We start from the raw sequence: 13,583 nt of genomic DNA, 5'->3' as shown, positions 1-13,583 counted from the left end.
CCCCAACATGGCCTTTAACTGTCTCACTTTCACTCTTCTCTGCTTTCCTCAGCTCCCACCTCCCTCAGGGAGGGAAATCCTGGGAAATGTGGAGCAGTGTAAGGGATTTGCTTGGCCTTCCAGAGGGGAGAGGGTGGAGGGAGCAGCAGGGGCAGCCAAGGGGATGGGGGGACCATCAGCCCTGGGAACAGGCTGGCCAGGCCAGGTGGGATCTCCTTTGGGATCTCCTTCCCTACAACCCATTTCCCTTTCTACTTCCCTCCTGCCACTGAATGCCCTCCTTGAGAGGATGAACAAATGATTTTGCAGCCAGGGCTCAGACAAAGCCCCCTTGGAGCAGGTGAGCTCCAGGTGAGCTGTGGTGACACAGTGACCACAGCAGGGATGGTACTGGCTGGGAGTTGGGGGAGTTGAAAGCAAATATGCCAAGCCAAGCATGGGCCAGACCTTCAGCTGTGCCAAAACCTGACAAGAAAGCCAGGAAAAGCTCTGTTGGCAGTGCCTGCTTCATCTAGAACAGATTAAAGGGTTTCTAATGAGAATCAAATACTATTTCTTTTAATTATCTAATGGGTATTTTGTGGCATTAAATCAGTCCTGAGTATCAGCTCCATCACCTGGATTTACAGCCGTGCCAGCAGTCAGGATCCACCTGGGATGGATCAGAATGGCCCTAAAGCAGCCCTGAAAGATGAGAGAGGGAGAGATGGCACCTCTCCATCCTGTTCACCCTCTCCCCCTATATTAAATCCTTTGGAAAGGCAATTTGTGTTCAATGTAGATATCACTGGGATACAACCCAGAGCCCTCCAAACATTCCTGTATCTTATTGTGTTCCAGGACAACTGCAGGGCCTGGTTATTGAAGAGAAGAGAGAGATGAGATGGGTTGTAGATTCCAGTCCAGTTTAGGGTTGAGTTCCAGTGTCAGCAGTGAGTTCTAAGCCTTCTGGCAGTGGATTGATTGCAAAAAGACACTTTGCAGGGCTGAGCAAGGTCAGTCAGCCACGAAATGGGGTGGTTTCCTGCACTCTGAGTGCTTCTCCCTGAGCACAGTGTGGAGGGCTGGGGGCCAGAGGGTGGGGGAAGCTCTGCAGGCCCTCACAAACCTCCTGTGGGTCTCTGGGGTCACTTGTGCCTTTATTTCCTTCCTCTTGGAGAAGGAGCCAACTGGGAGAGCATAGAATAGGTGTTCCAGCATCTGCTCCACGTGTTCCTCATTCACACCTGTGTTACCTCAGTGCAGTCTCAGACCCAAACCCACACTCATGAATAAAACCCTGTGACAGACTTTCATCCCATTTTTCACTTCATATGAACCGAAGGGGAATGTCATTGTTTTGCTGTTGGGTTGGAAGAAGGTATCACTGTGTCTTTTCTTATTTATTTATTTTCGGAAGTGCACGAGGAAAGGAACTCTGTCCTTCCCCTAAAAAACCTCTTGATGTTAACAAGGGGAACCTTCTCAAGCCTTGCACTCAGTTTTAACCAAACCCAAACCCAGGCTGTGACTTACAGCCCCTTGCATGCCTAAGTGGGAAGCTGCCCCAGCACTGCTCCAGGCATGTAATATGCTGCAATATTACATGTTCCTGCATGGGTTTGGTAGCATGTCTTCCAAGAGACACTCAAGGACGAGGCTCTGTCCCTCACCTGGAAGGCTCCTGTTCCCTCTGGTCACTGCTTGTCCAGGCACAATGTTCCTGCTGGAGAAGTGCATGGAGAGACCTCCTCCTGCCTCACTCCCTCGGGAGGAAGGAGAGCCGAGTGTGACTTTGTCCCTTCTCCTGGGGCTGGAGCAGGAACTGTTGCCTGGGTGTGGAGTCGGGGCAGGAAGGGCCCCAGATCCTGGGGGATGCTCGGTGAGTAGCTGGGAAGGGAGAGGAGGCTCCAGTGGGGAGCAGTGCCAGGCCCACGTCCTGCCCAGGACACGGCTCAGGTGGGGCTCGTCTGCGGCCACGGTGAGGACGGACCCCAAACCTGTAACAAACACCCCAAAGCAAAGCAGTTCCACCACCAAAACCACACTGGGAACCTACAAATACCCGGGTTGGTGACCTGAGGACCAAATTATTGTCGTTCTTGTGCCTTTTCTCCCTTGCAGAGGAACCAAAGGCAAGGACATCAACACCATCAAGTCCCTGCGAGTCCTGCGGGTCCTCAGGCCTCTGAAAACCATCAAGAGGCTGCCAAAGCTAAAGGTTAGAAAACAACCCCCAATTTTTCCTTCTCTGGAGCTTTGTGAGTGATCTGAGTAGAAGCCTATGGACCCAACCCAAGTTATTTCTGCTCCTTTGATTTTGTTGCAATTAATCCCTTTGCCAGATGGGTAAAAATAGCTGTGCAGATGTTTAGCAAATGTCAAACACTTTGTTTCTGTTGCAAACATCGTGGGCCATGTGATGAATTGTTGTGGACCCACGTGAAAATAAAACTCCTAAAAAAAGAAAAGAAATTAAAAAAAAACCCCCCACCCTCAAGTAAATTAATTTACAGCTCACAAGTGGGATGCTCTTAGAAATGATACAGGAGAAAATGGGGGTTGGAATGTTTGGCTTTCCCTGGAGAGTTTAATGTGAATATTGCAAGATTTTCCACGGGCTGTCAAAAGAGAAATGTCATTGCTCTGTGAGGAGTTTTAATCTGTTCATCTTTCTGGTAAATAATCCATAGTGCAGGGTTTTAGAGCTGTACCTTTTCACCTCTCCAACACTAAGCTACAAATTAAAATAAACGTAGTGACCCGTGGTTACTCATTCAACGCCATTTCACCAACCCTTTGAGGTACAGCCACTCCCTGGAAGCAGAGAAAGGAAGGAGTTAACAAAATTCAATAATTTCTGAGGTTTGGGAAGTCTTGAATACCTGCTGAATATTCTGTGAGATGTGGGGGAAGAGCAGTGGGTGCTTTTGTCTGACAGTTCCTGATTTCACATCACAATGAGGGTCAGCTGTTCTATAGGTTTGCTTTTATCCTTGCTCACTATTCAGGCTGAAATAATTCTGATTTTATGCATACTAAATGTCTCTGAAAAGATAAGGAACATTCATGTTGGACAATGCAGAAAAAGGTCTTCATTTGGTTAGAAATTTAAAATGCAAAGCTCTGAGGTAAAAACCAAAATAGTCAGCAGTAGCTCAGTCCTCCAGCAGGACACTGAACACTTGATTTTTGTTGATTTCTGTCTGATTTTCAAACAGGGTGGTTTTCTAATTTCAAAAGAAATACTCAGAAATCTTTATGTGAAGCAGAAGTTGTGTTTATCTGTTTTTTTAAGTGAACTTGGGTCCATTTTGGGCCTCTCACTGTGAAGACATCAAGGGGCTGAAGCTCGATGATCTTAAGAGACCTTCTCCAACCTAAACAATTCTAGGATTAAATTATTCAAAATTATTTCAATTCTTTTTTTTTACTGGATGTGGTCTCGTGAGAAACAATCAGCAGGATCAATGGGCTGATCAGAGATATTCCCAGTGTTTTAATTCAGGGTTTCTGAGTTGCTTCAGGAGTGTAACTTTGGGAATTATTCCCTTCCATTCCTAGAAGCAGGAGCAGTATTGTACAAACCCTGAGCTTGGGCACTAAGACCACTCCATTTCTATGATTAGGACCAACTTCTCCTACTAAAATCAAACTGCAGGTTACTTGTAACAGTGCAGCAGGGACTAATAACCAAGTAATAAATGTGTTTGAGTTCTTTGCAGGGAGTTCAGAAGTGACATGTGCTGACTGGGTTAGTCACACTTAATTTTGAGAGACAGTCCTTTAGAAAAATATTATTTAAAGCATTTGGTTTGTATCTGGTATATTTTCCTTGTTATTCAGGTAGTTTTTACCTATCCAGTACATGAGTAAAATAAACACAAGTACAATTTTCATTTCATAATTGGCCATGGGAATGTTTGTTTAGGACAAATACTGATCTCAACAAGCTGTGATTGTCTTTATAAATTTTATGGGCAAGCCCAGAAAATTCAGTGGCACAGCCAAACTTGCCAAGAAAGCAGGAGCTAAAGGAAGCTGGAGTTATTGTTTGGTCAAACCCTTGGTGGGCAATTTCCATGAACCCCCCCCTGGGTTGTGGGTTGGGTGATGAGACTTAGGTTGGATATTGGGAAGGAATTCTTCCCTGTGATAGAATTCCCAGAGAAGTTGTGGCTGCCCCATCCCTGGAAGGGTTCAAGGCCAGGTTGGGTTTGGAACCACCTGGGCTAGTGGAAGGTGTCCCTGCCCATGGCAGGGGGTGGCACTGGGTGATCTTTAAGGTCCCTTCCAACCCAAGCCAGTGATTCCACGAGTGTATGAAGTGTGCTCAGATGGATGCCAAGCTGCTGGATCCACTTTTCCTCTCTCCCAAGCCCTTGACCTGGTTCTCCTCCCTCCCAGGCTGTCTTTGACTGTGTGGTGAACTCCCTGAAGAACGTCCTCAACATCCTCATCGTTTACATGCTCTTCATGTTCATTTTTGCCGTCATTGCCGTGCAGCTCTTCAAGGGCAGATTCTTCTACTGCACTGACGAGTCCAAGGAGCTGGAGAAGGACTGCAGGTACAGCTGGGGGCAGGGCCAGGGTGGGCAGCAACTTTCCTCCTCCAGCAGCAGCTCCCCAGGTTGTCCCAGAGCTGAATCAGCTGCTGAGCACGAAGAGCCTCCTCTAAGTGAGAGCAACACCAGCACAGTTACCCTAGAGGTGAATTCTCCTTTTCCTTCTTTAATAGCTGTGTCATTCCTGGCTCTGATCCAGCAAATGCTTCCCCAAATGCTTAAGGATGCAGGGGAGTCACCTTCCTTCCCAGGGAGGTCTAGGGGTGGTTTTTAAATCCAGGGGGTTTGAGGGGTTGGAGGGTTTTTGACAGTGTGACTCCTCTTTCTGCCTGTTGCCTCGATCCTTAGAACTCCTAGGAACTGGAAAAACATAATGACTAAATAATCAGAAGCTTAGGAAGTCAAAGAGCTCCTAATTAGTGAGAAAAGGGATTGAACATCTTAAAAGCCCTGTCATGTCTTGCCCTTCCAGCAGGCTCAAGGTGTGTTACCTCAGTGTGCATCTTCCTCATTTGCCTTTTTTCTTGGCACCCAAAGCACATCCTCAGCACCATCCAGCTCTGCCCATCCCTCTCCTGCTGCCTTGTGCATGCAGGGCATGTCCCTGGTGGGATCCTGGCAGTCACAGGGGCTGTCACTTCCTTGGAATGATGTAAATATATTTGGAATGATATAAATATATTATAGAAAGAAAGTGAAATTACACAGAAGCGTAGGTTGGAGGGGAGCTCTCCAGATGCCAGGTCCCTTGGCCCCTAAAACAAGACCCCTTTAGGGTTTAGTTCCAACCCTGAAATAGGAACCAGAGCCCTTTCCCCATCAAGCAGCCCAGTTTTCTGTGGGGTCACACGATTTGGGGACCAGCTGTTAATTGCTGGCTTTGCCTAATGAATGATTGCCCTGATTACAATTTCTTTTATTTTGAGACCTCAGATCCAGTTCCTGTGGCTGAAAATGGCTCAGAAATTGGCCTTGACTTCTGTCCCAAGCCTAGGGGGGCTGCCCCTTTGTCTTTAATCCCTGTGCCACCCACTGGGGCTTCTCGATGCTCCTCAGTGACTCCCAAGAAAGGGCTGGTTTGGTTTAATTCCCTCATTTGCTCTGAATCTCTCTTTTTCTTAGGGGTCAGTACCTCGATTATGAAAAGAATGAGGTGGAGGCCCAGCCCAGGGAATGGAAAAAATATGAGTTCCACTATGACAACGTGCTCTGGGCTCTGCTCACGCTCTTCACCGTGTCCACAGGGGAAGGGTGGCCCACGTGAGTACCCGGGGCTGGCTGGGGCAGGGACTGGGGAGGTGAAGGCACCTTCCCACAGCTCTGAGGGGCTTGGAAATGGGAAATGAGAAGAGGCTTTTCTCAGCTAAGCTTTTCTTTCCTTTGTGTGGTCACTGGGTGAATCAGCATTGGGTGAATCTGTGTTTTTCTCGCTGTTCTCCTGACTCTCAGGCAGTTTTCAGTGCTTGCTTCAGGCTTTTGGACTTGCCCACCTTTCTCAGGTGGAAAGCTGCTCATGGAAATGTAAGAAAATGAGGGGGAAAAACTATTGTGACCTGTGCTGAGAGTATGACAGCCCCCAAATGATATTTACTGCTCAGCATGTGACTTTATTTTGGCACACTTTGCTGCTGGGACACGTGGAGTGATCAGGGTTTCCCTGTCCTCCACGTTCAACTATTTCATAAAATATCCCTGTGGGTCCCTTCCAACTCAGCATATTCTGTGGAAATAAAGAATAAACCAGCACCAGTCTCCCTTTTCCAGTCCCTCACTGTGTTCCCTTCCTCAGACATCATCAATACCTCTCTTTGCCCACTCTTCCTTCACCCCTGTTGACCAGAGAAGGGAAGGCAGATCCCCCTGGATCCTCTGCCCTTGGCCAGGGGGGATCAGTGGATCTGTACTTAGCAAATCATCATTCTGCAGAATGGTGACACCAGGAAGGGTTTCCTACAAAAATATCCTCAAGGAAAACGCCTTCCCAGCCATAAAGATGGGAAGGGGTTTGACCTGAGCATATGTGGACAACCCTCCACGTTGAGTGAAGGCCAGTGAGTGACCATGAAGTGCTTCACAGTGATTGCTTTGGTTTTCACGGGGTGAAACCAGGAAGGGTTTCCTGTCAAAATATCCTCAAGGAAAACGCCTTCCCAGCCATGAAGATGGGAAGGGGTTTGACCTGAGCATATGTGGACACCCTCCACGTTGAGTGAAGGCCAGTGAGTGACCATGAGGTGCTTCACAGTGATTGCTTTGGTTTTCACGGGGTGAAACCAGGAAGGGTTTCCTGTCAAAATATCCTCAAGGAAAACTCCTTCCCAGCCATATAGTTGGGAAGAGGTTTGACCTGAGCATATGTGGACAAACCCTCCATGTTGAGTGAAGGCCAGTGAGTGACTTTGAGGTGCTTCACAGTGATTTTTGGTGACTTTTCTCCTCTCTCTGCCCTTGATTGCAGCGTGTTGAAGCACTCGGTGGACGCCACCTACGAGGAGCAGGGTCCCAGCCCTGGCTACAGGATGGAAATGTCCATCTTTTACGTGGTGTATTTTGTTGTCTTCCCTTTTTTCTTTGTGAACATCTTTGTGGCTTTAATCATCATCACCTTCCAAGAGCAAGGAGATAAAGTGATGTCAGAGTGCAGCCTCGAGAAAAACGAGGTACCCCCGTCTTCGGAACGCACAGTTGGCACCTGGGGGGCTCAGAGCAGCAGTGGGAGCCCCCTCCTTCCTCCTTCTTGTGCCATGGGGGGGTGGAGAGCAGTGGTTATCTGAGGGTTTGTGCTGTGGAGACCAAACACACGACTGCCTGTCAGATTTTGCCCAGAAACAAAGCCAGGGAAAGCCCCCGAGTGACCACTGTCAGGTGTCCCCTTGGGCCACACCTCTGCTGCAAAGAGAACATGGACCTGCACTGGCACAGGTTGCCCAGAGAAGCTGTGGCTGCCCCTGGATCCCTGGAAGTGTCCAAGGCCAGGNGTGGGTGTGAAAGGAGACAAATCTGTGGCCTTTTAGAAACCAAACTGCAACTGTTTTGGCTCCCCAGAGAAAGCTCCTCTCCCCAGGTTGGCTTTGGGCCTGGCTGAGATGATTTCCCCCAAAAGTAGGTGCCTTGAGAAGAGTGTAAGACCAAGGCAAGACCCTGTGAGGCTTTTCTTGAAATCTCCAGCAAATACCATCATTTTCAGCTCAGGAAATGTCCTGAGTTGGACATGTTTTTAATTTAGTTAGTGGCATCTGTGTATCTTCCTTGGATGTATCCAGTTTCCTTCTGAACCCAAGCAGATTTTCAGCATCTGCAACATCCTTTGTCTGGGGTCCCACAGCCTCAACGACCTGTTGTGCAAAGAACCATCTCTTTTCATGGATTTTGAAACTGGACCCTGATTTTTGATGAAAAGAGATGATTTTTTTATTCAATTATTAATTAGTTCCTTGTTTGTCCATGTGACCAAAAAGTCCAAAATAAAGCAGAATATTTAGGGATGCTTCACCCATGTTATTTTTCAACTGACCAGAAAGTATTTTTGCAGTGATATAAGGCTTTGAAAATGGGAAAATTAAGAGAAAATCCTCTAGAATCAAAACTTGCTGTGGGTAGAAACCAATTTTTAATGCAGTTTTATATTCCTAATAACGTGAACAGAAATAACCAACAAAGGGGGTTTGTGAGAGATCACCCAGAGCTATTTGGTGGTTAATTCATTGGTTGGGCTCAGTCTACATTTCATGAAATGTTCTGAGCTGTGCAAGTGTCAAAACATACCTGAGTTTCACAATAACTTTTTAAACCCACAGATAACATCTTCACTTTAGATAACATCCCCTTGTTTCTACAGTTACCCATCAGGAGGAATTCAGTGTTTTCTGAAGTGAACCCGTGGATTTAAAACCACTTAGGGAAGGGACTGGGACCTACCAGGAGCTGGGCTCTGATGGAAGGTGGTCTCCTAGGACTGCAGGGGTGTTGGGGGTTTAATATTCCAGCAACATTTATCATGATTTGGGGATTCTGTGCTGGATTTTACAGGAACAGTCACTTAGAAATACCCCCCTCTGAATTCTCTGCTCGCTCTCCCAACCATATCCCGAGGGATGGAGACTCCCAGCCCTTTTTCCATCATTTTTCACCCCACTTCTGTTTTGTAGAGGGCCTGCATAGACTTTGCCATAAGTGCCAAGCCCCTGACCCGGTACATGCCCCAGAACAAGCAATCCTTCCAGTACAAGATGTGGAAATTCGTGGTGTCCCCTCCCTTCGAGTATTTTATCATGGTCATGATCGCCCTCAACACCATCGTCCTCATGATGAAGGTCAGTGGGATCTTACTGAATCCTGGGCAGGGTTTGGGGGCTGACTGTGGTGTTGGAGGGAGAGGATTTGGACTCTTGACCTGGGAGCTGGGGGAGATCATCAGGAGCAACCACCGCTCCTCAGATTCTTGGTGGGATTCCTTTGGTCTCCCAAGGGAGGTGGTTCAGCTGTGATGGGATCCTGGGAATGTTCCCCTGCACGGTGTTGGTTTGGCTCGTAGCCCCTCCAGTGGGGTGGGAACTGGGCTCTGCAGGTCCTGAGCTCCAGCTCAGCCTGGGCTTCCTGCTGCAGAGCAGGGCCACGTCTTGCTCAAAATCCAGTCGTGCCAAGGAAATTCCAACTGAAAGAGAAGAGATTTAGATGGGATATTGGGAAGAAACTCTTCCCTTTGAAGGTGAGGAGGGGTTGAGATGGAATTCCCCAAGAAGCTGCGGCTGCCCCATCCCTGGAAGTGTCCAAGGCCAGGTTGGACAGGGCTTGGAGCAACCTGGGCTAGTGGGAGGTGTCCCTGTCCATGGCAGGGGGCAGACTGAGATGGACTTTAAGGTCCCTTCCAACCCAAACCATTGTTATTCTATGAAATGGCTCAATTTTGCAACAGCCTCAGAACTCTGGGATGTGATCCCCAGTGCTCAGGAGGGAGATGTGGGTGGAGGCACATTGTGGATGATGTCCCCTCCTCTCCCTTGCCTATCTTAGAGTATCTTCACAGTCATGGGGTCACCTTATTCTTAGGGTCCTCTGGAATGACCCACAGTGCTGCACTTGTCCTCTGGTTTTGAAAATGCTCTTCCTCCCTCCTGGCCCATGTTGTGCTTACAGGGGGATGTCCACCAGCAGCTCCAGTGTTGGGGATATCTCCAGCTGGGACAGTATGTAGGGAGGAGTGTCCTTCTGGAGGGACATAAATAACTTTTTGTAACCCCAAATCTTACTAGAAGTGAGCTCAAAATCCAACACTAAAACAAGCAGGAGTTTTGCAGTCGGGCAAGTCAGCTGGGAAAGGATTTATTCTGTACATGATCTTCTGGTAACAGCTTTTCTTCCGTCCTGCTTTAGTTCTATGATGCTCCAGAAGCATATGAAGAAATGCTGAAATGCCTGAATATTGTGTTTACATCCATGTTTTCGATGGAATGTGTGCTGAAGATCATTGCCTTTGGTGTGCTGGTACGTGCCTTCCTCCCTCACCTTCCCCTGCTTCCCCTCTCCACGGAACGCTCCGCTCGTATTTCGTGACGCGCATTTAAAAACAAGCAAGAAAAAAAAAACCAAAAAAAGGGAAGAAAATAACCCCTGGATCCCTCTATCCCTCCCCTTGTGTTTTCATTTGGCAGAATTATTTCCGAGATGCCTGGAATGTCTTTGATTTTGTCACAGTGTTGGGAAGTATTACTGATATTTTAGTAACCGAGATCGCGGTAAGTCCCGTTCGCTCCATTCATAAACAAAGCTGGGCCCTGTCAAAGACATTGCACCTTCTCCCTACCAGCCTGAGTCCCTGGAGCTGCCTCTGGGATTTGGGATGTCCTTGGGTGACCTGGCAGCCTGTTTTTCCATCAGCTCTGCTCTTTCCAGGGAGCTGAGCACAGCTGCCTGCCCCAAAGGCTCTTGTGAAAGGCTCTGATGAGAACGACAGTGCCGCTGCCTCTGCCAGGAAGCAGCTCTTTCTCGTTCAGCAAATCTGTCCCCGGGCCATTTTTTGCCTATTAATGGAAAAATCCTGTTGAATTTAATAGAGGGGAAAGCCCAAAAGGGCTCTGCTGTGTTATGGTGTGAGGTGCTCTGCAGGGCACACACCTCCCCTCGTGTCCCCTGGGGCTCCTGCCCGGCTGTGGGCAGGGGGAGGGTGAGAAGTGATGGGAATGGAGAGCCCACACAGGCTGGGTTGGGGAGTGTTTCTGTCACGTGCACAAATCTCTGTGGGGTCATTAAGAAACAATTAATTAAATAAACAGATTAAAATTAATAACCAAACAACTTTCCCATAGGATTTCTGGCCAGCCCTACAGGGACAGCTGTCTCCCTGCTAATGAGCCCAGTAGATCACACAACTTGCCATTAAATTATTAAATTCTAAAGGATTTTTCCAGAAGGGCAGCAAATATCTGACTCCAGCCATGACACCTTGACATTATCCAATTTATAAACTGCTCCTCTCCTCTCCCAGTGCATGTTGTATCTGTATGTGATGAATTTGAACTTTACCCATAACTTTTTTTCTCTCAGTCTCCTGGGATTTGCTGATAGATCTGTTTTGTGTGTGCTAAGAACTGTGCTCCCCAGGCTTCTTTACAGATGGTGGTGAAGACTGTATCACTGCTCCTAACAAAACACATTTTTACCTCCCCTTTGTACCAAAAACCACACAAACCCCCAAGTTTTACTCCCCATACAAGTGTTCATTTACCAGCTGCTGAATCCTCTCCTAGGCTTTGAATTACCTTTTGTTTTCAGTGCAGCCAGGTTTAAACTAATCAAAACAAACCCAAGGTCTGGGTGCCACCTCTCTGAGTGCTGGATGCTTCCACTCCCTCTGCCATGGGATGTTTTCTTGCCAAACTTTTGCTGTGGTTTGAAAACTTGTGCAAAGATTCATGAGTGAGCCAAAAACAGACACTGCCACTTCTCCTCCACCCTCCTTTGGCCACTTTTCCTGGGAGGAAGCAGCACAGGCAGCTCACACAGGGTGAGGAGCCTCTGCTCTCTCTGAGATTGGTGTCTTCTCCTTCAGCAAGGTGTCTCCTTCACAACACCAAGCCCATGTGCTGCTTCTTAAAACCCTCATTGTGAAGCTGTTTTGCAGCCAGTGGTGTTGCCCATTCCCTGCTCAGTTAACAGGCCACTGCCTCTCCCTCCAGCTCCCATGGGATGGCCTCAGGGAGGGTGTCTGGCATCTGGAAAGTTGGCTGTGGACTGATCAGGTTGGGCTGTGAGGTATCACTGGATTTGATGGCATCACCCCTCCCCTCCACAGGGCTTTCTCTGGTTTCCAGCATCGAAGGCAGCAACAATTTGGAGTGTGAATTAGCCCTAAAACCAGTCTAACTCCAATAGGGTCAAGCTCCCAAACACCTATATGCCTTTCCATTCTCCTCCCACGTGGAAAAGAAGAGGTTTTTGGGTTATGAATAGCCAGATCCTTTAAGTCAAACATTAGAGAGGACTTTCTTATGCAGGTTGACACCTTCCCCTGGCACTGTGAAGCTGATCACAAACATCTCTTTAATAGAAAAGCCCAGTACCACTCCAACCCCTGATCTCTTGGTCCTCTGTCTGTGTCTGCAGACCTGTTGGAGTTCTGCTCTCTCTAAATATTCCCCTTCTGCAGCAGCCAGGTGGGATCAGTCTCTTCTCCCAAGTACCACCTGACAGGACAAGAGGAAACAGCCTCAAGTTGCACCAGGGGAGGTTTAGGTTGGATATTAGGAACGATTTCTTCATGAGAAGAGTGGCCAGGCACTGGCACAGGCTGCCCAGGGCAGTGGTGGAGTCCTTATCCCTGGAGGGATTTAAAAGCTGTGTGGCACTTGGGGACATGTTTTAGAGGTGGCCTTGGCAGTGCTGGGGACTTGATGATCTCAGAGATCTTTTCCAACTTAAAAGCTTCTCTGATTCTGTGTAGCCATCCTGTCTCCTTCCCACAGGCTTTTCCCTGCAGACAGAGAGTGCCCAGGGGTCATTCCCCTGTCCCACCTTCTTGCTAGACTTGCTTTTCAACACTCCTTTCATCCAGCTCCTCTCTGAGGTCTCTCCAGCCCCAGCTGCAGCAGCACTGCCATCCCCACCAGCACCCCTTTCCACATCCAGCCCAGCCTCAGACAGGGACAACGGGCTGAGGGGTCAAAGGCCTCGTGCTGAGGAGGCTTAGTTTGCTTCAAGGTGACCCTGATGCACAGGTCTCTGCACCACTGCTTAGCTACCCCAGTGGTGCCCCAAAAATCACATTTCTGACAGAATTAACAGTGGCAGCAAATAATGGCAGCTGTCAGGAGGCCTCTCATGGAGCAGTTTGTGCTGCTTCAGCCAGTGCCACGGGGTGCAGGTGATCCTGTACCAGGGTCTCCACTGCCACCACGAGCCTTCCTGGCCTCCAGGCCAGGTTGGATGGGCCGTGTGGGAGTTGTCCCTGCTCATGGTAGGAGTGGAACAAGATGAGCTTTAAGGTCCCTTTTAACATAAACCATTCTGGGATTTTATGTTTCTCCCCTTTCCAGTCCTGAGGATGGAAAAACAGGCAGAAGGATCCAGCACTCTGCTGCTGTGCCATGTTGTTGGCTCCATGACAGGCTGCAGTTAGGGGGATTCTGACCCAAAACACAGCAGGGGTAACCCAAGGGGTCCCACACCTGCCTGGCAATGCCAGGACCCTTTTCTGCTGCCTGCAAAGTGACAGCAAAAATATATGTAAGGTATATTCTGGCAGAGCTACATTTTAAACCATTTCTGTAATATCTGTTAAACTATTAGTTAAATTTGTTTGTACCTAAACACAATTTAATACAATACATTAAAAATGTAGAAAAGGGCTGAAAAGCCTGAAGCAGTGATGAGAACATGGTCTTTGCAGACAGCGGGGACTGGTGGGTGCCTCATTCCCAGAGCACAGCCCTGGTGTGTGGCCTCCAACCTTTCATCCCAGGGCCTCTGCCCACCCTTTCTTTGTATTCCCAACCTCTTTATATTCCCAGGTAAGGCAGAACAGTAACTTAGGCTGGGGATGAG

At 48.3% G+C, this 13,583-nt stretch overlaps 1 protein-coding gene across 1 annotated transcript in view; it reads left to right on the top strand.

Annotated features, from left to right (window-relative positions):
- CACNA1B (calcium voltage-gated channel subunit alpha1 B) overlaps positions 1 to 13,583 on the top strand; it is a 158,999-nt gene that overhangs the window by 63,003 nt on the left and 82,413 nt on the right. Inside the window, exons 15-21 of the mRNA XM_029960600.1 lie at positions 2,104 to 2,200; positions 4,387 to 4,547; positions 5,667 to 5,804; positions 7,003 to 7,204; positions 8,693 to 8,857; positions 9,918 to 10,028; positions 10,196 to 10,279. Coding sequence (XP_029816460.1) covers positions 2,104 to 2,200; positions 4,387 to 4,547; positions 5,667 to 5,804; positions 7,003 to 7,204; positions 8,693 to 8,857; positions 9,918 to 10,028; positions 10,196 to 10,279 — 958 coding nt within the window. The remainder of the gene's footprint in view (positions 1 to 2,103; positions 2,201 to 4,386; positions 4,548 to 5,666; positions 5,805 to 7,002; positions 7,205 to 8,692; positions 8,858 to 9,917; positions 10,029 to 10,195; positions 10,280 to 13,583) is intronic.

Source organism: Manacus vitellinus, unplaced genomic scaffold, assembly GCF_001715985.3.
Source record: "Manacus vitellinus isolate BGI_N305 unplaced genomic scaffold, ASM171598v3 scaffold_27_pilon, whole genome shotgun sequence".
Classification (NCBI taxonomy): Eukaryota; Metazoa; Chordata; class Aves; order Passeriformes; family Pipridae; genus Manacus; species Manacus vitellinus.
Note: the sequence above shows the minus strand (reverse complement) of the source record. Positions and strands in the feature narration are given on the sequence as shown.